The following is a 22,106-nucleotide window of genomic DNA, read 5'->3' on the forward strand; positions in this document are numbered from 1 at the left end:
ATGAATTTTAAAAATACAGAAAATGGAAAATGCATATCGAGATTATATGCATAATAAAATATTAATTGAAAATATACACATATATGAATACAAGAAAGAAATACTGCTCAAAAAGCACATTTTATAAACATCAAATAGGCGTTAATAGATACTATGTTTACAGACAGTAGCAGACATGGTCCGTGCCACACTAGAACTAATAATCTAGTGAAAGAAACAAATGCTAATCAAATAAATACAAAAATAAACTTATAATACCACATCGTGGAAAAAAGTGTAAGCAAACAAACAAACAAAAAAACAAGGTGCTATGAATAACATCTAATTTAATATAAATGAGGGTTGATTAGACTCTGAAGAAGTTAATTGAGGCAGAAAACAGAAAGATGACTAGAAAGTAGCCAGGTGAAGATGTTGGAAGGATTTTTTTAATTTATCTTTTTACCTCCTGACTTTCCAAATTTCTATAAAACACAGATGTTACTTTACCAGTCAGACACTGCGCATTTGTGCCTTTGATTCTCTCTCTGGCAGAGTACTTTCTATCAAACCAAACCTCCTCAAAAAACAACTCTAAATGCTGAAATTAAAAACAACAATAAGGACAAGAAATACTTAAGCAACAAAGGAACCCAAGAAAAGGAAAATCCACTGTAGTAAGAGAAATTCTCTGCCACTTTCCCTTTTAAGGACTCTTCTGATATGTGAGTGCTGTGGGCCGGAGCCCTAAAAAAGCAGCGGATCAGAGCTTTTGCTGCTTTACAGTGCTGGAGGAAGACAAAAGCTAGGAAGATGTTGAAAATAGATGGAACTCAAGGAATGGGTACTGCCGTTGGAAGATTTTAATGCACTTCTCAACAGTAACTGACAGAACAAGCAACCAAAAAACAGTAAAGACCTGAAAGATTGGAAGGACACTCTTAATAAATTTGGCCTAATTGAAATAGATAAAAGACTACAAAACTTCTTCATGCACGCTTTTCAAGTGCATGCGAAACATTTACCATATGCTGGTAAGTGACCATATATTGAGCCATAATGCAAGTCTCAATAGTTTAGAGGGATGGAGATAGATAAACATAATTGCAAACAGCAGTGGAATTCAGCTGTGCATAAGTATTCTAAAATAGTTGGAAGCAGAGGGCACGCATGCGCAGTGGGACCTGGCCGCAGGATGAGAGACTGCCAGAGAGCCAAGAACCCAGCGGGCAGCGGGCATGCACACCATGCGGGGAAATCAGGCACCAGGGGCTTCAAGAAGTCAAGCCCTAACTGCAAGCTCAAGGTGTACCTGGGCAAGCGGGACTTTGTAGACCACCTGGACAAAGTGGACCTTGTGGATGGCATGGTGCTTGCGTATTTGTGACCCTCACCTGCACCTTCCGCTATGGCCCTGAGGACTTGGATATAATAATATCCCAGAATCTGCCCTGGTCCGTCACACTGCAGCCAGGCCTAGAGACACAGGGAAGGCTGTGGAGTAGACTTTGAGATTCGAGCCTTCTCTGCCAATCACTAAAAGCGAAAAGCCACAAAAGGAGTTCCATGCGTCTGGTGATCTGAAAGGCGCAATTTGCCCCAGAGAAACCAGGCCCCAGCCTTCAGCAGAGACCACCCACCACTTCATTTCTGACCAGTCCCTGCACCTTGAGACTTCCTTGGACAAGGAGCTGAACTACCATGGGGAGCCCCTCAGTGTCAACGTCCAGTCACCAGCATCTCCACCCAGACCGTCAAGATCAAAGTGAGACAGCATGCCGACATTTGCCTCTTCAGTACTGCTCAGGACAAGGGTTCTGTGGCTCAGATAGAAAAAGTGACCAGGTGTCACCCACTTCCACGTTCTGAAGGTGAATACCATAACCCTGCTGCTCAATGACAACCGGAAGAAGCGTGGTCTTGCCCTGGATGGGAAGGCTCAAGCATGAGGACACCAACCTGGCTTCCAGCACCGTTGGGAAGGAGGGTGCCAACAAGGACGTGTGCTGGCAATCCTGATGTCCTACAGGGTCAAGGCGAAGCTGGTGGTGTCTCGTGGTGGGCATGTCTCTGTGGAGCTGCCTTTTGTTCTTATGCACCCCAAGCACCACGACCCCATCACCCTTCCCGGCCCCCGAGACAGCTGCTCCTGAAACAGACGCCCCTGTGAACACCCACTGTGTCACAGAGGATGATACCGTGTCTGAGGAATTGGGCCGGCTGTGGCTGAAGGGGATAAAGGATGAGGACTACAGGATCAGTTGTGCTAGAAGGGGCTGCAAGGAAGGGCGGGGGGTGGGGGGAGAGGAAGGGTCTCAGCCTCTCTGCTCTCCCTCCACTCAGCAGCTTCCTCAGCCAACCTCCTTCCCTCCCTTGCCCGGCACCTCCAGACATGCACTGAATCCATCTCCTTGAACGCTGGCATTACTTTCTTGATTCCAGCTGTGCCTCCTCAACCCCCCAATGGGTCTCAAGCTGAGTTCAAACCTATATTTTTTGGAGGGGATGCTGAAAAGAGGAGTAACTATAGAGAAAGTAGAAAGAAAAAACTCCCACTTTCAACCTCACACCAAGAGCCACCTCCCCCAACACACACACTTCCTCCCTTCAAGAGGAGATACTCTGGGGGGGGGGGCAAGGCCAATTCTTTGTTTCTGAGCATAAAGAAGAAAATAATTTTTAACATGAAAAATAATAATAAAATATTTGGAAACAAGTAATACACTTCTAGGTTATCTATGGATCAAAGACATAATAAAAATAGAAATTAGAAAAAAATTTAAATAAGAAATGCAACCTATTAAACCTTATAAAATAAAGTGAAATCAGTGTTCAAATGGAAATTTAAGAACTTTAAAATGTATGTGTTAAGGGGGGAAAGGCTGAAGACAAGTGATATAAGTTTATTAAACATTTTTTAAAAATTAAACCTAAACTAAATGAAAAGAAAGTGATAAAGTTAAGAGTAGAAATCAATAAAACAGAAGACAAACACGCTAAAGAGAAAATACACAGACCAAAAATTAGAGCTTTGAAAAAACTAACAAAATTGAGAAACCTTATGACATAGAGAATAATTATTAGTTATAAAAGTTTTAATATCAGGAATAATTTAAAAAGATACCACTAGAGAGCCTACAGAATCTAAAAATACCTTAGAAGCATATTTTGAGCAACTTTATGCCAAAAAAAGAAGAAGAAGAAATAGACAAATTACTAGGGAAAAAAAAAAAAACTTAACAAAAATGCCACAATTGAAGAAATAGATAATCTAGAAAGTCCTATTTCTATTAAATTGATTGTGTATTTTATTAAATCTTTTACTCCTTAAAAACTCATATTCATATTGGACTTACTGGTAAATATTTAAAAATAACATCAATCTTTTTTTTTTTTAAGATTTTATTTATTTATTTGACAGAGATAGAGACAGCCAGCGAGAGAGGGAACACAAGCAGGGGGAGTGGGAGAGGAAGAAGCAGGCTCATAGCAGAGGAGCCTGATGTGGGGCTCGATCCCAGAACGCCAGGATCACGCCCTGAGCTGAAGGCAGATGCTTAACGACTGAGCCACCCAGGCGCCCCTAAAAATAACATCAATCTTAAACAAACACTTCCACAATATAAAAAAAGAGCAAACAACTTCTTTAATATGGCCAACCTAAGTTTAACACTAAAATTTGACAAACACATTTCAAGAAAGAAAAATTACAGGCTAATCTTTCTCATGAACATAGAGACAAAAATCCTAAATATATACTAGCAAATCAAATGCACTTCTTCTCAAAATGCAATGATGATTTGAGATTCAAAAACCAATTAATGTCATCTCCAGATGCGACACTGTCGGACGAACCCAAAGGGATGAATATTCTAAAAGCAGCTGGCCTTTATTCTTCAGAATCGTCAATGCCACTAAGGACAATGAAAATGTAAAAATCGGTTCTTGTATCAGGGGAGACAATGATGGCTAAATGAAATGTGATCCTGGGCTGGATTCTGTACTAGAGAGAAAAAAAAAAAAGCAATAAAGAATAATATGAAATATGAAAAATGTAAACTATATACTAAATGAAAGCACTATAACAATTGCTTCTAAATTTGGTAACTATATTGGATCAACGGTAGACTGGATACAAACTCATAGAGTAGAATGGTGGTTGTCAGGGGCTGAGGGAAGGGGGTAACGGACCGCTATTAGTCAGAGGGTACAAAGGTTCAGTTATACAAGATGGATAAATCCTAGCGGTCTGTCCTACAGATTCTACAGCATAATGCCGTAGTGAACAATACTGTATTGTGTACTTAAAATTTTGCTAAGAGAGTAGAACTTCTGTCAAGAGTTATTATCACACACAAAAAATAAAAATGAGTGTGGGAGGAAACTTTTGGAGGTGATGAGTATGTTTATGGAATAGATTGTGGTGATAGTTTCACAGGTGTATACTTCCAAACTCATCCAGGTGTAAACATGACACACATACAACGTTTTGTATATCAATCCTGCTTCAGCACATTGGCTTAAAAAAAGAATAGACTGGATAAAATGTGAAATTCTTATGATGGGATTTATCTTTGTGCTCTTTCATACTTCTAAGCCTGAGACAATACTGTTTTTATTCAAATAGACTGCTTCACCTTTCCTATTAGAAAAGATAGAGTCAATGCAATCGCTCGAAAGGTCAATTAGGCGTATTCCATAGTGTCAATAAATTTTGAAGTCTATTTTCCTGAAGGGTCGGGCTATGTCCACACCATCTTGAGGGTTTTCCTTGGTGATCTAGCGCTGGGCATTGCTTATCCACCCAGCCTATTTTGTAATTTTTGTCCCCCACGATTTCCTCTAGTATCACTGGAAAAAAGAGCAGAAAAAGCACTTTTATTCAAGCACAGTTTCATTCAACCGTCTAGTCCTTATAGAATAATGAAATCATCACAGTTTTGTAACTAATTCTCTGTTACCCTCTTTGTTTTCCTGCCTCCTTTGACATATATCTCCCCAGTGCCCAGTGGGGTAACAATACCTGTTAATCCCTAAATGTCAGGTTTAGGAGAAACCATAAAACCAAAGCATTTGTTTATCATAATAGTACCCCAGGCAAGTTCAGCTCCAAGCCGAATACAAATCTTTCCCCCACAGTNAAAGCATTTGTTTATCATAATAGTACCCCAGGCAAGTTCAGCTCCAAGCCGAATACAAATCTTTCCCCCACAGTCTCGTAAAGTGTATTCTTTATATCTGTTATCAAAACAGATTGGGAAGCTTAATTTACAGAAGAAATTCAAAAGGATTTATGCATGTTAAAATTTTTTAAGATGGAGAAGGAGGCTAGGGAAAGTATCTGGTTAAATGAATATGGTTAAAAGATTATATTTGTTCCTATCTAGGAAGCTACATGAATTTCTACTGAACATAGCAATTGGCCATATAAATTTATTTCCTCGATCTCCATTATAACAGGAAAGAAGGACAATGTTGTAAATCCAAAAGGACAAGAAGAACAAAGACATCAGTAGACATAATATTTCAATAACTTTTGGAAACAGAAAGCAGATGGACGAATAGTGTCTGACTTAGAACAGAGCAAGCTATATGCTAAAAGGCACCTGAACACTCGNCAGTAGACATAATATTTCAATAACTTTTGGAAACAGAAAGCAGATGGACGAATAGTGTCTGACTTAGAACAGAGCAAGCTATATGCTAAAAGGCACCTGGGGTGAACACTCAAGAGTCACTTTTCAACCTGCTGGACACTGTGAGGCAAAGGCTTTGGAGGCATCAGGTTACGTCACTCCAGACAAGCAACCACCTCCCCATCTTCTTCAGGCGAAGACACGAGGCCTGGATAATCAAATCTTACAGATCGAAGATCAGAAATGATAAAATCGTGGATATACATAAAGAAGGAATTATTTTTTCCTTTTAAATTCTTTGAAATGCATGTGATAGTTTAAGTTTTACAACTTTTTTTTTCATTATCCCTCCCTACAAAACTTTTTCAATTATTTTTTCCAAATCACTCATCCCCTGCAATGAAATTTTAATACCCATGATATATTGTATACCTGCTGATATGTCGTATGCATATCTATACTTTATACATAAAAAGAACTCTTTTTGCTCAACACAGGTTTCAGAATGACTACGCTTTTAAAAGTTAAAGTATTAAAAAGCTAGTATCATGTAACAACTTCATAACTGTGTGATTATTGTACAGTAAACTTTAATATAACTTTGGTTCTATAAATTATATTGTATGAAATTAATATACAAATTAGCAACGTACACAATACACAGTAATAAATTTTGAAACTACAGTTTTTTAAAGTAACTTATAGTTGACCCTTGAACAATGCAAGGGTTAGGGATATCGACCCCCTGCACAGTAAAAAATCCATGGAGAACTTTTGATTCCCCTAAAATTAACTACTAGTAGCCTACCATTAACCAAAAACCTTACCAATAACATAAGCACTCAATTAACAGATATTTTGTATGTTATATGTACTATATACTATTTTCTTATAACAAAGTAAACTAGAGAAGAGGAAATGTTATTAAGACAATCAAAAAGAAGAGAAAATACATTTATTGTACTGTACTGTACTTGTAAAAAATTTTGCATGTAAGTGGACTCATGTAGTTTGAACCCATGTTGTTCAAGAGTTAGCTGTAATTTAAAAATTAAATTTCTTAAAAATTATTTTTAGTGAACTCAACTTTTAGTTTTTGCTTGATATGAGAAAATAACTTTTAAATATTCATTTGGATATTGTCAACATTTTTTATTCTTTTCAGCACTTGATATAATAGACTGAATAACTCATAGAGTTGAATGAAAAGTATAAACTATTTTTATTTCATTCTCAAGACCTAAGTCACAAATTAAAAACACTGAGGATCACACATGAACATCTCATGATGATGCCTCCTCTTGCAATATGCTTCAAGATAGAGCAAAGAATCAAAGAAAAGAAGTCACCTGCTCACCACAGGTTTTAGCAGTGACCTTGTATACGTTCTTCCATAAACTCCATGTCAGTGCTGCTTGTGTGATTCCCAAAAAACCCAAGAAGAGAAGCTAAATTCTAAGGAATAAGATTCTACTGGGTAGAGCTAACCTTTACAGGGTACAGACTATTGTAATATCTAAGAATTTTTCACCACCCCCACCAACAATCAATTTTCATCCTCTTGAGGGCAATGTTATCCCTCTTATGAATGCATAGCTTACAGCAAAAATTATAACAGTATATTATGGAGTTTACACGAAAGCTATAACAAAGAGACCTGGGACTGGGAAAAATGGAGTTATATGGGCACTAGTACTAAGAAATACAAAGGCGAAGAAAAGAAAAGAAAAACAAACCAGTCTAATTTGAAAGTGACTGATCCTGGAGAGAAGACAAGGAGTAGGAAAGGGTAAAGTAGTGGCATTGTTTTGCTGCCTTAAAACTTTGAATTCTGTTTTTTTTAAACAATATAAATAGATTACCTTAATAAAATAAAGAAAATAGTTTAAATATTAAAATTAAACTGCCAAGAATGCTTATTAGATCCTTGTTCTTTTTTTAGATCTAGTTTATAAAAAGCCTTTTTTTTCTGATTACACTCAAAACATTAGCAAGTCTATTAAAGTAAAATAAGCATAACAGAATGGCTTGGGTGGCCATGGGAGTACTGAAAGCTAATAAAAAACAAGGGGAAACAAATTCCACTAGAGAGCAGAAGACCTCTAATTTCCCTTTTACCATTTATTTGTTGCATTAACTTGGCTAATCGCTAATGTTCCGAGAGACTTAGATTCTCCTTTATTAAACATACTTTAACTGCATAAAAATGAGAGCTGTACAAATGACCAACAGACCCATGAAAAGGTGTTCAACATCACTCAACATCAGGGAAATGCAAATCCAAACCACAATGAGCTAACCACCTCACGCCTGTCAGAATGGCTATTATCAAAAAGATGAGAGATGACAACTGTTGGCAAAGATGTGGAGAAAAGGGAACCTCGTGCACTATTGGTGGGAATGCAAACTGATGCAGCCCCTCTGAAAAACGGTATGGACGTTCCTCAAAAAATTAAAAATAGAACTACTCTATGATCCACTAATTCCACTACTGGTTATATATCCAAAGGAAACGAAAACAGAATCTTGAAGAGATATTTCCCTAGAGACTCAAGATGGAGAACCCACGTACATCCTTGAAAAGATACCAGCTTCTCAGTTGATGCCGGGTCAGTTCTAGTATTTGAATCACAGACGTTTGTACTCCATCTCAAGAATTCCTCCACACCACATTCAACTCTCACCACCTGTGTTTTTCCTGTGCTGTGGCACATGACCTTCTCATTTCTCTGTCCTCCTCAAAGGCCCACATTACTTGACAACCCCACTTAGGCTCATCCTATTGGGTTCTGACTTTTATCTCTCAGGTTATGACTGCTAGCGTTTGCCCTTTGCTCCAAATGCCATGACCATAAGAAAAACGTATTTAATTTTAGGGCCTCAAAGAACCAACTAGAAAAAGAAGTGTATATACTTAAATGGTGTATTTTCTTGCCCACTCACCATATATTTTTTCTCCTACTTATCTTCACAGATACTGAAGGGTGAAACCCCCAAAGTGTCTTCGACAGAGGTCTACAGCACACCACTCTGTTTTCCTTCTTAGCCTGAAATCTCAAGCTTCCAAGTGTCAACACCGTACAGGAGAAAGAAAACAGACTGAACCAGGTACCTGTATTCGGGTTCTAACTTACTGAGGTGTTGGCAAAGTTACCACCGTGCATGTTAAAGCATGTTACCTCGGAGCAGTGGTCTCCCCACTGTACTTCAAAGAATCTTCCGACCTGCTCGGATAATAGTTTTTCACCACGTGGTGGGAATATAAGTTGTTTGAGAAAGATTTATTTTAGCTGTTTTCCATATTTGGGATATAATTAATACTTTTTAAAGTTTTCTACCGTTTTGAAAAATACTTATTTTCAAAAGAGAAAACCATTTCAATGAAGTAAAGTGATTTGCTGAAGATCACACACTTGCTTATTGAAGAATCAAGAGGAAAACAGACATCTCCACATTCTCCATCCCCGTGGTTTTCTTTTTTCATTGCACTGTTTTCTGCGTCACCTTAGCATAAACTCCATGTTAGCCGATCTCAAGCTATGTTGTGAACTGCTCATAGAAGCGTGATCATCATGATGTAAAGAGTGCACTTGCTGATGCTCTTTTAAATCTTTGCAGGTTAGATTTTATATTTGCTTTTGCTGGTTTAGAGACATTTTTACTATACTAAACATTTCTATAATAAACTACATCCAGGAATCTTACCAAAGTCATTTATTAACTTCGATATATCTCTGTAGATTCTTTTGAATTTTCTATAGACAGAATCATGTTGTCCATAAATAATACCATAGGATCTCTAGTACAATATTGAAAAGAAGTATTTACTCCAAATATTGGAGTGACTTTTGTCTGCTTATTAAAAATGATTTTAATCTTACTCTTCACACTTTTCCATATTTTCTAAATCTTCCTCAATAACTATTCTAATCAGAAAAAATAAGAATCAATACATATTTTGGGACATCTTGGTGGCTCATTCGGTTAAGTGTCCGACTCTTGACTTTCGCTCAGGTCATCATCTCAGGGTCGTGGGATGGAGCCCCATGTGGAGCTCCATCCTGGGCATGGAACCTGCTTAAGATTCTCTCTCTCTCCTCCTCTCCCTCGGCACCCCACCCCCTGTCTTTCTNGCACCTCGCTGGCTGTAGTTTGCCAGTCGCCGCTCTAGAAAAAGACCTTGAGTGGGATGTGTCATTTGGCCATCCCTAGAGACTCAAGATGGAGAACCCACGTACATCCTTGAAAAGATACCAGCTTCTCAGTTGATGCCGGGTCAGTTCTAGTATTTGAATCACAGACGTTTGTACTCCATCTCAAGAATTCCTCCACACCACATTCAACTCTCACCACCTGTGTTTTTCCTGTGCTGTGGCACATGACCTTCTCATTTCTCTGTCCTCCTCAAAGGCCCACATTACTTGACAACCCCACTTAGGCTCATCCTATTGGGTTCTGACTTTTATCTCTCAGGTTATGACTGCTAGCGTTTGCCCTTTGCTCCAAATGCCATGACCATAAGAAAAACGTATTTAATTTTAGGGCCTCAAAGAACCAACTAGAAAAAGAAGTGTATATACTTAAATGGTGTATTTTCTTGCCCACTCACCATATATTTTTTCTCCTACTTATCTTCACAGATACTGAAGGGTGAAACCCCCAAAGTGTCTTCGACAGAGGTCTACAGCACACCACTCTGTTTTCCTTCTTAGCCTGAAATCTCAAGCTTCCAAGTGTCAACACCGTACAGGAGAAAGAAAACAGACTGAACCAGGTACCTGTATTCGGGTTCTAACTTACTGAGGTGTTGGCAAAGTTACCACCGTGCATGTTAAAGCATGTTACCTCGGAGCAGTGGTCTCCCCACTGTACTTCAAAGAATCTTCCGACCTGCTCGGATAATAGTTTTTCACCACGTGGTGGGAATATAAGTTGTTTGAGAAAGATTTATTTTAGCTGTTTTCCATATTTGGGATATAATTAATACTTTTTAAAGTTTTCTACCGTTTTGAAAAATACTTATTTTCAAAAGAGAAAACCATTTCAATGAAGTAAAGTGATTTGCTGAAGATCACACACTTGCTTATTGAAGAATCAAGAGGAAAACAGATGTCTCCACATTCTCCATCCCCATGGTTTTCTTTTTTCATTGCACTGTTTTCTGCGTCACCTTAGCATAAACTCCATGTTAGCCGATCTCAAGCTATGTTGTGAACTCCTCATAGAAGCGTGATCATCATGATGTAAAGAGTGCGCTTGCTGATGCTCTTTTAAATCTTTGCAGGTTAGATTTTATATTTGCTTTTGCTGGTTTAGAGACATTTTTACTATACTAAACATTTCTATAATAAACTACATCCAGGAATCTTACCAAAGTCATTTATTAACTTCAATATATCTCTGTAGATTCTTTTGAATTTTCTATAGACAGAATCATGTTGTCCATAAGTAATACCATAGGATCTCTAGTACAATATTGAAAAGAAGTATTTACTCCAAATATTGGAGTGACTTTTGTCTGCTTATTAAAAATGATTTTAATCTTACTCTTCACACTTTTCCATATTTTCTAAATCTTCCTCAATAACTATTCTAATCAGAAAAAATAAGAATCAATACATATTTTGGGACATCTTGGTGGCTCATTCGGTTAAGTGTCCGACTCTTGACTTTCGCTCAGGTCATCATCTCAGGGTCGTGGGATGGAGCCCCATGTGGAGCTCCATCCTGGGCATGGAACCTGCTTAAGATTCTCTCTCTCTCCTCCTCTCCCTCGGCACCCCACCCCCTGTCTTTCTCCTTCTCTCTCTCTCTCAAAAAAAAGGAAAAAAAAGAGTCAATACATGTTTTAATTAACTGGACACATTCCTAAAGGGGAAGGCAATTTCAAGCAGTTTATTCTAAATGGTTTTTAAAAATGGAGTCAGAGATTTCTTTTCTTTTCAAGAGCAATGCCTATTACAATCCTTTTAATGGGAAAATCATTGAAAATTCAGGACCCTGTGTAATATCTCACTCAGTTTCAGGGTTACTGCTGAATGAAGCAATTGTTTGCAAAATCCAGAGTTTCTACAGAGTGTTTATTTTGACAACACTGTAGGTATTGTTAGATCTCTGGGATAGGGTCATGTGTTAGTTAGCAATAGGAGGGGAACCGCTAGTTTGGATTATCATGTAAACCGTTTTCATTCTGAGAGGGACCTATTGTTTTTTCAGCCATTTGCAGCAAAAACTCTGTTTAAAGGTGACTGATATAATGATTTCATTCATAATCTTAATATTTCAAAGTTGTGGATCGAGTTTCCAACAATCTTACCCTTTTGTTCATGAAAACACACAACTCAGATTATAGCCATTTATTTGCCTTTTTTAAAATAAGAAATAGCTACTTTGCTTACATCTCAAAAGATCTAAAGTTTCATGTTTCTTAAAGAACTGTCCTTCCAGAGAACTACCTTGCTGAGATCAAGTTTTTTCTATGAGTTAAACTAGAGTTAAAAAGTAAAGCAAACATACCCTTTAACCGAAAGATGAGTCATGTGCCTGGACTCCCCAGCCTGTCCTAGCAATGGTAAATATCATTTCTTGAAACTCTGGGGCATGCGCAGAAGAAAAAAAAATGAAATAAAGAGATTCAAGAAATGTACAAGGAGATGGAAAGGAAGGACCTGCAGCTGGGGGCAAACGAGAGCGTCCTCTGAACTGTCGGGTAAGAGACGCCCAACTGCCTTACGGACGGACAGTTCCTGTGAGGCAAGTACATCAGAAGGTGACAGATCAGAATGAGATGGACCTCACTCTACACTAGAATTCTCTAAATGCTCACAAAGCCATCTGCAGTGGGATCCTGATTTCCAGAGTCCAAGAGAGCAGCACAATTGCTGCTCTTCCACGATGGCAACCCCACAGAGGAGTCTTCCTACTTTGTTCCATATTTCTATGAAAACTGTATGGTAATGGGTAAAACGCCCACCTGTCGTTGTAGATATTTCCAAGAAGCCTAGAGATGTTGAAAATTAATAAATAAGGAATCATTTGATATTATATGCTGGGTCATGGTAATAACAAAATGAGAGAAATAATTATTTTTATTTGAATGAAAATTATCCTTTTAACATAAAACAATTTTCCTCATAAAATCAAATGATATAAAAGGAGAAGATACCAATTAGTTCTTTTATTAGCATCTCCTCAAATAAGAAGCTTTGGCATTACCGTCTTAATTTATAACATTTTCCAAATCGCCTCAGAATAGTTACAGCCAGAGAAGCAGTCGGAATAATTTTATGAGGGTTCTGTTCTTGCAGTTTTTGCTGTTAGATGGATTAAAGTCCATCTATGCTTTTCAAACTTTTGGAAGTGGAAGCAGATATTGTTTGCTGAGAACTGAGAACTCTTGTAATTCAGCTTCCCCCAGTCATCTACATCCTGATGCAGCAAAATTCTTTAAGAATTTGTTTTCTCTACAATTGAAGGAACTCTTCTGGAAGAAAAAGATCTCTTCAAAATCTAATAAGAAAAATAAATAAACAAACAAACAACAACAACAGCAAAGCCCTCTCCGGTTTAGGCTTCCTCGTTGAAGCGGTTCCTCTACGGGAAGATCCCAGTTTGGGGGTTGGAGGGTGGGGAGGTGGTCGGTCTAGTGGCTGCTTACCAGGGAAACTTCACATTGTTGAGGAGCCTCACTCCTCAACCAACCCTGAAGCCAGTGAAAAATCACCCAATCTGGAGTTTGGGTCTGATGTTTAGGACACGCTATTCTGTCTGATTACAGGCTAAATTCTGTCTGGACACTCTTTGTCTCAATGTCCTATGGTTCCGTGCTGCTCAGGAAAACCAGGAAAGGTGAGTTCCTTACCAGTGAGTGAAAATCAGCACTCAAACTCAGCAATCTTTAATTTTTATGATTCAAATAGCCCAGGGCAGTAGCAGCCTAGTGGTAAGTAGCGGCTTATCTATGCATTGCAGAAGGAAAGCTTGGATCAAAAGCAAGGGAAGAAGCTTCAGTTTCTGTCTTCCCTCCCCAGACAGTGATAATGGATTCTGTTCTTTCTATCTCACTCAATGCCTAGCGGTACATGGTACACAATGGATAGTCAAATGTATGTCAATTCCATTTTAAATTGAAGGGCATTCAGTCACATGTCAATGGTTTTGGTTGCTTTTATTCTAGCATTTTTCTCTGAGTTTGTAGGGAAATGCAAAAATCTCACTGATTTATTAAGAAGGAATGCTGTCAAGTCTGAGCATATTGGAGAAACAATTTTTATATCTGATCTCATATTCTTGGTTTGAATGAAGACACTCTATTGGGGGGGGCTGAAGTATTTTTTTTTTTACCCCAACTATGAAACATAAAATGACCACATTAAAATATAATCAGAAACTTACCCTCTGGAACATTTGAGGGAGCCATATTTCAGTAGGGCAATTTGGCAATACCTATTAATATTTTAAATTTCATATCATTTGGCTAAGCCATCTACTGCTAGGAACACACCACTGATCCCATGGATATACAACGAAAGTATATGAAGATACAATTCAAAGATGTTTATTGCAGTGTGTGTGTATACGAAACGTTTAAAATTAGGATAATAGTTAAATCCAATGTAATACATCCAAATGGTATAAAAACGTGCAGCCATTAAAAGAATGAAGAAAGATCTTCAAAGTGTATCAATGTAGAAAGATCTTCAAAGTGTATCCCGCTGATTATGTGACTATGTGTGGGAAGAGTTTCCAGCTACAGGTAGAAGAGAGCTCCAGCCTTATATCTTTCTTTCTGTTCTGTTTAAAATTTTCAAATATAGGCATGTGTTATTTTTGCTTTTTTTGAATGTCAGCAGAAATTTTCTGGTTGATGAAATTATAAACCATCTTAATTTTCTTCTTCATACATCTTGATACAGTTTAGAACTTAATAAATGTTATCAAAGAAATAAGAGGTGGACTAACTAAATGACAGGTGTTTTAAAAAGAAACCTGAATCTCAAAAGGTGTAGAAAAATATTTTTTATTTCAATCAACTATTCCAACAAAGCTGAGATAAAGCACTTATGCTACAGACCACTGGTCTTGCTAAAACAATGGAAGACAATCGAACAGACAAGTTCATTTCTAAAGTCTATGAAATACCTTTAATTTGGCAGAAATTTCAAGATAGTTTTACAAAAGTGGCTGTAATTATGGACTCACGTTATGATATTCATATTTCATAAAAACTCATTTCTAAACTATTTCCTAGACTCAATTCAAAAATATTTATTCATTATATGCTATTCTTGCTCTCATTCTTCTAAATGCTGAAATGAATAAAACAGACAAAAGAGATCAAGCACCACCGTGTTTACATTCTAATGAAGAAGGAAAGAGGGAATAGGAGATATTTATTTACACTTCAGTAATAATTTATATATCAAGAGGGGATATATAATGAAGAAAAATAAAGCAGTGAAGGGGATAGGAAACACTGGTGGGAAATTACAATTTCAAATAAAATGGTCAGAGATCTGATTTTATTTGTAAGATGAAAAGTAACTAAAGCCATATTTCTAAACCGTTTTGAATGTGAATAGCCTTATTTAATATCAAAACATCACTTTGGCCTTCACATGATCCTTGCTTCAACTGAGGAGTCCCTAATTTTGAAAAATGTGTGAGCAACAGCTACACTTAAATTTGTAACACTCTTAAATGTTATTACTAACTTGAAAAACCAATTTTTATTGAGTGATGATTCCATGCCAAGGATTGTTCCAAGCACTTTGCATGGACTTTCTTACTGAATCCTAACAAAAGTCTCATGAAGAAGGTAGAGTGCTGTTGCTGTTTTATAGATAATGAAACTGAGACAGAAATCAAGTGAATGGTGGGCCTTCTGGGCAGCTCAGTCAGTTAAGCGTCCAACTCTTGGTTTCAGCTCAGGTCATGATCTCGGGGTCATGAGATCAAGCCCCGTTTCTGCTTGTCCCTCTCCCTCAGCTCCTCCCTGCCACTCTAAAATAAATAAATAAATCTCTAAAAAAAAAAAAAGAAGAAGAAGACATTAAGTGAATGTCTTTAAAGAAAGTTATTCTATTAATTACAGCAGCATTTTCTCTGTATTTAATCATGTCGCACGTTTTGTTAAGTTATAAAGACCAAAATAGCAACACTGGGGGCAGAGGTGGTCTTGCAAATTCCTTTCAATAGCTCCCAGATCCTCAAGGCTCCAAGGTGCACAGAGGGGGAACCACTGGGCAGAGTTTTCTCTGGCAGTCAGCTACGTCTGGATAAACCCTCCTGGGGCCTGGGTGGTGGAGATCAAGGCATCTAGATGCTACAGTGACACAATCATTAGTGTGATCAGAAATTCAGTGAAGGGTCGCACCTCAGCCAAGAATGACGAGGTCTGGGCGCCTAGTTGTCATGCAGTCTCAACGTTATTGCCCCTCCTCAAGGCCCGGTTTCATCATCCATAAAATGAGGGGCTTTAACCTGGAGATTTCAAAGGTTCATTTCAGCTCTAACTTCTATGACTCCATAAGCAGAGATAGCTGGACCCTGAACTTTCTCTTTAGCAGTTTCTACCATACCAGGAAACTAAATACAGCTTCCAGAAAAATGCTCCAAACTCCTTCTCCAGCCCCAATCCCTGAGAAGTATGAAAAACTGCAATGTAATTGAAGGTATTGCCCACACAAAACGAGCAGTTGTTTTGAAAAGTGGAAGATTAGAGCGCCTGGGTGGCTCAGTCGGTTGAGTACCTAACTCTTGATTTTGGCTCAGGTCATGATCTTAGGTCATGAGATCCAGCCCCACATGGAGCCTCACGTGGATTCTGGTGATGGGCTCCATGCTCGCTGTGGAGGCTGCTTGTCCCTCTCCCTCCCTCTGTGCTCCTCCCCCTGACTTGCAAGCTCGCTCGCTCGTTCGCTCTCTCAAATAAGAGAGCTTTTTTTTTTTTAGAAAAAAAAAGTATAACATTATATAAGAATTTCCATTTTGGAATGAAATGTGCTACGAATGTATACTACGGTACTTTGTCTTATAGCCTATCACCAATCGTCCAGAGAAACTTACTAGAACTGGGAGCTGTAACTCTGGGAATATCTGCTCTAAAAAATTTAAAAGTAGGATTTGTAGTCATGAGTATGTAAATTTATAGATGTTAACTAGCCTTAAGGAAGGCAGGGAGATGCAAATGTTTCCTAACATCATATCTGATTTTGTAACTGAGAATGATTTGTAAAGTTTTACTCCCAACAAGCTTTTGATATGTATTATATCATTCCTCTTCAGGGCTTAGAGGCTTTCAAGGCATGGCCAGACACTCCATCTTGTATTTTATCCTCCTGAGTGCTCTGATTGACAAGTGCCAACCCTGTTTCTGTGATCATTACCCGTGGGGTCAGTGGTCCAGCTGCTCAAAGAGCTGCAATTCTGGAACCCAGAGCAGACAGAGGTGGGTATGAGCTATGGAGATTGTCTTTGTGCCATGGGAAACCTCACCGACTGACTTAGCAGTATCAAAAATGCCACACTAAGCAGTGGGGCAGGGGGCAGGGGATAAAGTGTGTGTGTGTGTGTGTGTGTGTGTGTGTGTGTGTGTATCTCAAAGTAAGAAAAAATCATAGAATTTGATTTGATTTGGATGGAATTTGAGGTCTTTTCCATGTAAGGTTGAAACGCAGTCTACATTTGTTCTCTCCATAAAATCAAGGAGCTTCAGAGAAATTTAATTAAGAATATGTGCAATAGTTTCTGTTGACTATTTAACTTACTAAGAATCACTACTCAAGTCTTTTTTCAATCAGTGTATAACTCTGCTTGCCTACAGTTAGTGAGTTAATTATAGAGAATTTTCTACTCATTAAACTGAGTCTAACAGGACCTCAATTGAGCAGCACTATTAGCTATTAGCTTGATTGTTGGCAAGTACGAGAAGGCAAAAAAAATGTGTTTACTTGATAACATTCAATAATTCAGTCTTCTCACCGACTCAGATTATTTATCCCCCACAGTTTCTTTAAATCTGTTGGATGTTTCTGTTCCATGGAGATGTTCACATAACTTGGGAAGAAAGGCATATATTTAATGTGTTTTAATTATTATAGCTTTTTAGAGACCTATTTTAGAAAACTATTTTTACATGCACAGTGTGAGTCTCATTCAAGTCAACAACTGACTTCCTCAATAAACCATCCACCAACTATGTTAAGACTTTTAAGACTCCTTCACTCAAAAATCCCTCTGTAGCTCTCCACTGCCTACCAAATAAAGCACAGCAATCTATCTGGCTCGTCTCAGCCAGCCCTGCCCAGGCCCATCCCACAAGCTCCACCAGGGACACGTCCTGCTCCTCCGTGTCTGATCTTGACAAATGCCTTTCCTTCCACATGCGCTTCCCTTTGATGCCTGGGGGAGTCACATGAATTTTTCAAGCTATATCTCTTCTATTATTTTCCCTTTGACTCTTTGGCCCCACAGCACTCCGACTCTGTCTCATTCATGATACTTATCAAACTGTGTTGCCATATTTTAAGGAATTTGCAGGAACTTTCTTTTTTCTTCTCTTTTCCATCCAGTCCCTTCCAGGAATTCCCTGAGGGCCAGCTTCACGGATGTGTGACCTGTGCAGTCACACAGGGTCACACTGAGAAGGCTTCCATGCTTGGCTTAATGCTCTGCCATTAGTGTCTTAAAATTCTTAATAATTTTTTAACAAGAGGCCCCTCATTTTCATTTTGCTCTGGGCCCCACAAATGATGAATCCAGTCCCAAGTTCCATTAAGCAGTAGAACTGCACAGACGCCAGCCTGCCTGATTTTCCATGAAAACCTTCTTTCCTTTTATTCGTTGTGGTTAATGTTCAATGATATTTTTCTTATGGGGCTGGAACCACAGTGAATGTATTTGTTCTAAGCAGCTTTCTCCTCACTATTACAGAAAAATAGTAGTTGATCAGTACTATCTGGATAACTTTTGTGACCAGCTTTGCACCAAGCCAGAGACCAGAGAATGTAACTGGCAACGTTGTCCCATCAACTGCCTCCTGGGAGATTATGGACCGTGGTCAGACTGTGACCCTTGTGTTGAAAAACAGGTGGGTGACCCATAGGCATCTTCAGGAAATCTGAATCACAATGAAAGACTTGGAAAACCTAGCAGAAATGCTCAATTTCTTCAATTTCTAAAAACAATCCATCCGAGCTTCCACTGAGGGAAAATTCCATTTAGCAATCCTTTTTTTTTTTTTTTTTTTTTTTTTTTTTTTTTTGCGGGGGCAGGGGAAGACTCATTTACGTGTTTTACTATCATATGAGCACCAAAAGGAAATTCTGCCCGAATATTGGCATTGTACTTACTGAGCTCCGAATTCCACTGCCTGTTCCCTCTGAGAGCTCAGAAAGTAAAAGCAGAAGCTAGAAAATGGGGATTTCAGTCCAAGGTTTAAAATCAGAAAGGAGGGACATTAATCAAAAGACTGACTCTTGCCCTGCCTCTATGTTCCCTCTCCCCACAGGAAAGTCCCTCGATTTGTTTATTGTTCCAAGCTGTAGTATTTACCCACCTTAGCTCATTCCTGTAAGGGCATTGGCCCACATAAACCCCAGTCACAGCAGTGCTGAGCATTCACACATGAGGGGGAAACAGAAAGGAACTCATTACGGACTACCCCCACTCTGAGGGAAACTGTTCTAGCCCCTTACTTATATCATCTTATTCAAATTTTCACATCAGTGTGTTTTCCCACCCTGTTTACAGATGAGGGAGTTATAGCTTACTGGGGAGTAAGTAATTTTCCCAAGAATATACCTCTGATGAATAGAGGTGCTATATTTTGAACTTGGATTTTCCTGACTTCAAAGTCAGGACTTTTTGATCCTGTCCTATTCCTATTCTTCCCTGACTCCCTGTTTTACTGTTCACCATTTAAAATCCTTTAAAATGTGGAGAATGTGTCAACCTTATTTTCCATGCTGACTTCCTCATGCAGAAGCACCCCCAAATCCTTTCAAATTGATCAATTCACACTACCTTTGAGATACGGAAGTGCTAGTGTGGGGTGCCTGGGTGGCGTAGTCAGTTAAGTCTCTGACTCTTGGGTTCAGCTCAAGTCATGATCTCAGGGTCGTGGGTCAGGCTCTGTGCTCACAAAGTCTGCTTGAAATTCTCTCTCCCTCTCCCTCAGCTCTTTACACTTGTGCTCTCTCTTTCTCTCTCTCTCTAAAATAAATAAATAAATCTTACAAGTGCTATTGTTACTACCTGGAATATTTGCTGCATGCATGATACTCAGTAAATATTTGTGCATTCGATTTATTTTCATATGGTTTCAGAGTTAGAAGTCTTAGAAATCTATTGTCCTGCTTTCTCATTTTACAGTTTGGAAAACTGAGGCCCAGAGAGGTGCTGACTTTTCTAAGGACACACAATAATGGAATTGGAAAACTCATTAGTTAATTTAGGAAACATCACTGGAGGAAGAATCACTCCGGTGATTAACAAGCCCAGTTTTCTTAGATACATTTTGGCTTTGACCCTGCCTCCAAGGTCCTCACCTTTCTCTCCTTTCCTTTCAGTTTAAGGTTAGATCCATCTTGCGGCCCAGTCAGTTTGGAGGACAACCGTGTACTGAGCCCCTGGTGACCTATCGACCATGCATTCCATCTAAGCTCTGCAAAATAGAAGAGGTTGACTGCAAGAATAAGTTCCGCTGTGACAGTGGTAATGTACACCAGAAGATGTTCAGTCTCCACTAAAAATGACTGGACTAGATAGAGTTATTCCAGTTGACTACCAGTAAAAGCCATGACTGAGAAGTCCCACTATATGTTAAGTATGGGGAGACGAGGGTGTTATGGTACCAACTGCCAAGCATTCATGTATGAAATTATAGCTTTCAAGCTATAATCATCTTGACCCTGTACCTGATCCATTGGCTCTGGAAGTACAGGTGCCCAGGTCCCTACGCTGTGATAAAGAAGGATGAAGAGAAAGCAGGAGGAAAAGGAAGAGAAGGCAGATACTCGTAAACATCAGCTATTAATAAGTACAAATCTACAATCAGAACCAGCAGCTGAAAATGAATGACAGATTTAAAAGATCTTCAGTACAGTTTATTAAGATAAGAATATTAATATTAAGGTATTATGTCAGGGGGATACTAGGATAATGTGACAGAGTGTCTTGGGTGGTCCGTTGAATGGTTCCAAAGGTAATTCCAAAGGAAAGATTGAAAATGCTTTAAACAGTGGCAACGCTCCCTTCAAGTCCATTACTCATTCAGTTATTTAAGTTTCATTAGATTATGAACGAATATACTTGAATATACTACTTAATCATATGTAGTCTCTTGCTAACTAATAGCTCTTCAACACCACCCTTTTGAACTCTCTATATCTGCAAACTTTTTCAGTGAAGATCCAGACAGTAAATATTTTAGGCTTTTTGGCTGTGCGTTCTTTGTTGCAGCCGCTCAGCTCCGGCACTGTAGCGTCAAAGCTGCCCTAGACAGTATATAAACACGCGGGCGTGGCTGTGTTCCAATCAAATTTTACTTACAAAGACAGGCAGCAGGTGAGTTTGGGCCCTGCTTCCTGCCTTCAGCCATAGTTCACTGACCTCTTCTCTAAATAGTCAATTTGATGTTAAAATTGGAATTCAGATTAATAAAATCCATATCATTTTTTGTACTTTGGAATACAATGAAAAGTATTTATAGCTAAATAGCACATTTCAAATTCCATATAAAATTGACCCCAGACTTTAGGTCTAATGCTTCTCTACTCTTGCCCCTTGTTTCCTGCCTTCAGCTTTGCCGACCTTTTCTGAAAGTGGGACAAGAATGCTGGCATCAGGATTTTCCCTCTGTGGCCCCCGCACCTGGGATATGAAGGTGGCACATGGATAGGGAGATGTACTTCATGGCTACATGCATAAGGTCATGTCGCAAGTTGACAGAAGAGGGAATACGAAAACAATCTTGCTGGCAATGCCTGAGTGGAATACAGATGTAGGAGTTAAATCCAGAATATTAAGATAGAGATTTAGAATTGAGGGGCAACTATTTGAAGCTCGAAGAATAGTTTTGGAACCATTTATGAGAAAAAACTCCTTTATACAATGGATATTAAATCTATGAAATTTACTACAGAAGGGTTTTGTTTGGCCAAAAATATTCACAAGTTTGAGAAGGCTTCAGATACATCCATGGCCCACCCATTCATAATGAGCGATTTCAGGAAAGCTAGTGGCGTAAGGACAGGTGATCTCTAGTTCATCAGCAAGTGATAAAATATATCTGCTGCAAATGATGGGGAAAAAACAAGCCACCTGACTATTGATAAGTATATGCAATGTTTGGTAAGCACCTGCTACCCTGAGCTCTCTTAGTGACCCCTGCTCTGCTGTCCAGATCCCTTCACCAGGAATCCCTAGATCTTCCCATGGTCCAGCCACTAAGTGGCTGATCCCTGGCAAAGATGTGGTTGGCATCCATTT

At 38.8% G+C, this 22,106-nt stretch overlaps 1 protein-coding gene and 1 pseudogene across 1 annotated transcript in view; both read left to right on the top strand.

The window, feature by feature from the left end:
* Positions 1–1,174: 1,174 nt before the first annotated feature.
* On the top strand, positions 1,175–4,668 carry LOC100471029 (annotated as a pseudogene).
* A 7,512-nt stretch (positions 4,669–12,180) lies between these two features.
* Positions 12,181–22,106, top strand: part of C6 (complement C6) — a 60,957-nt gene continuing 51,031 nt past the window's right edge. The window contains exons 1-5 of the mRNA XM_011229141.3: positions 12,181–12,324; positions 13,393–13,463; positions 16,902–17,064; positions 18,549–18,705; positions 20,186–20,330. Of these exons, the coding sequence (XP_011227443.3) occupies positions 13,424–13,463; positions 16,902–17,064; positions 18,549–18,705; positions 20,186–20,330 (505 nt within the window). The 5' untranslated portion in view covers positions 12,181–12,324; positions 13,393–13,423. The remainder of the gene's footprint in view (positions 12,325–13,392; positions 13,464–16,901; positions 17,065–18,548; positions 18,706–20,185; positions 20,331–22,106) is intronic.

The sequence above is a fragment of the Ailuropoda melanoleuca genome, chromosome 3 (assembly GCF_002007445.2).
Source record: "Ailuropoda melanoleuca isolate Jingjing chromosome 3, ASM200744v2, whole genome shotgun sequence".
Lineage (NCBI taxonomy): Eukaryota > Metazoa > Chordata > Mammalia > Carnivora > Ursidae > Ailuropoda > Ailuropoda melanoleuca.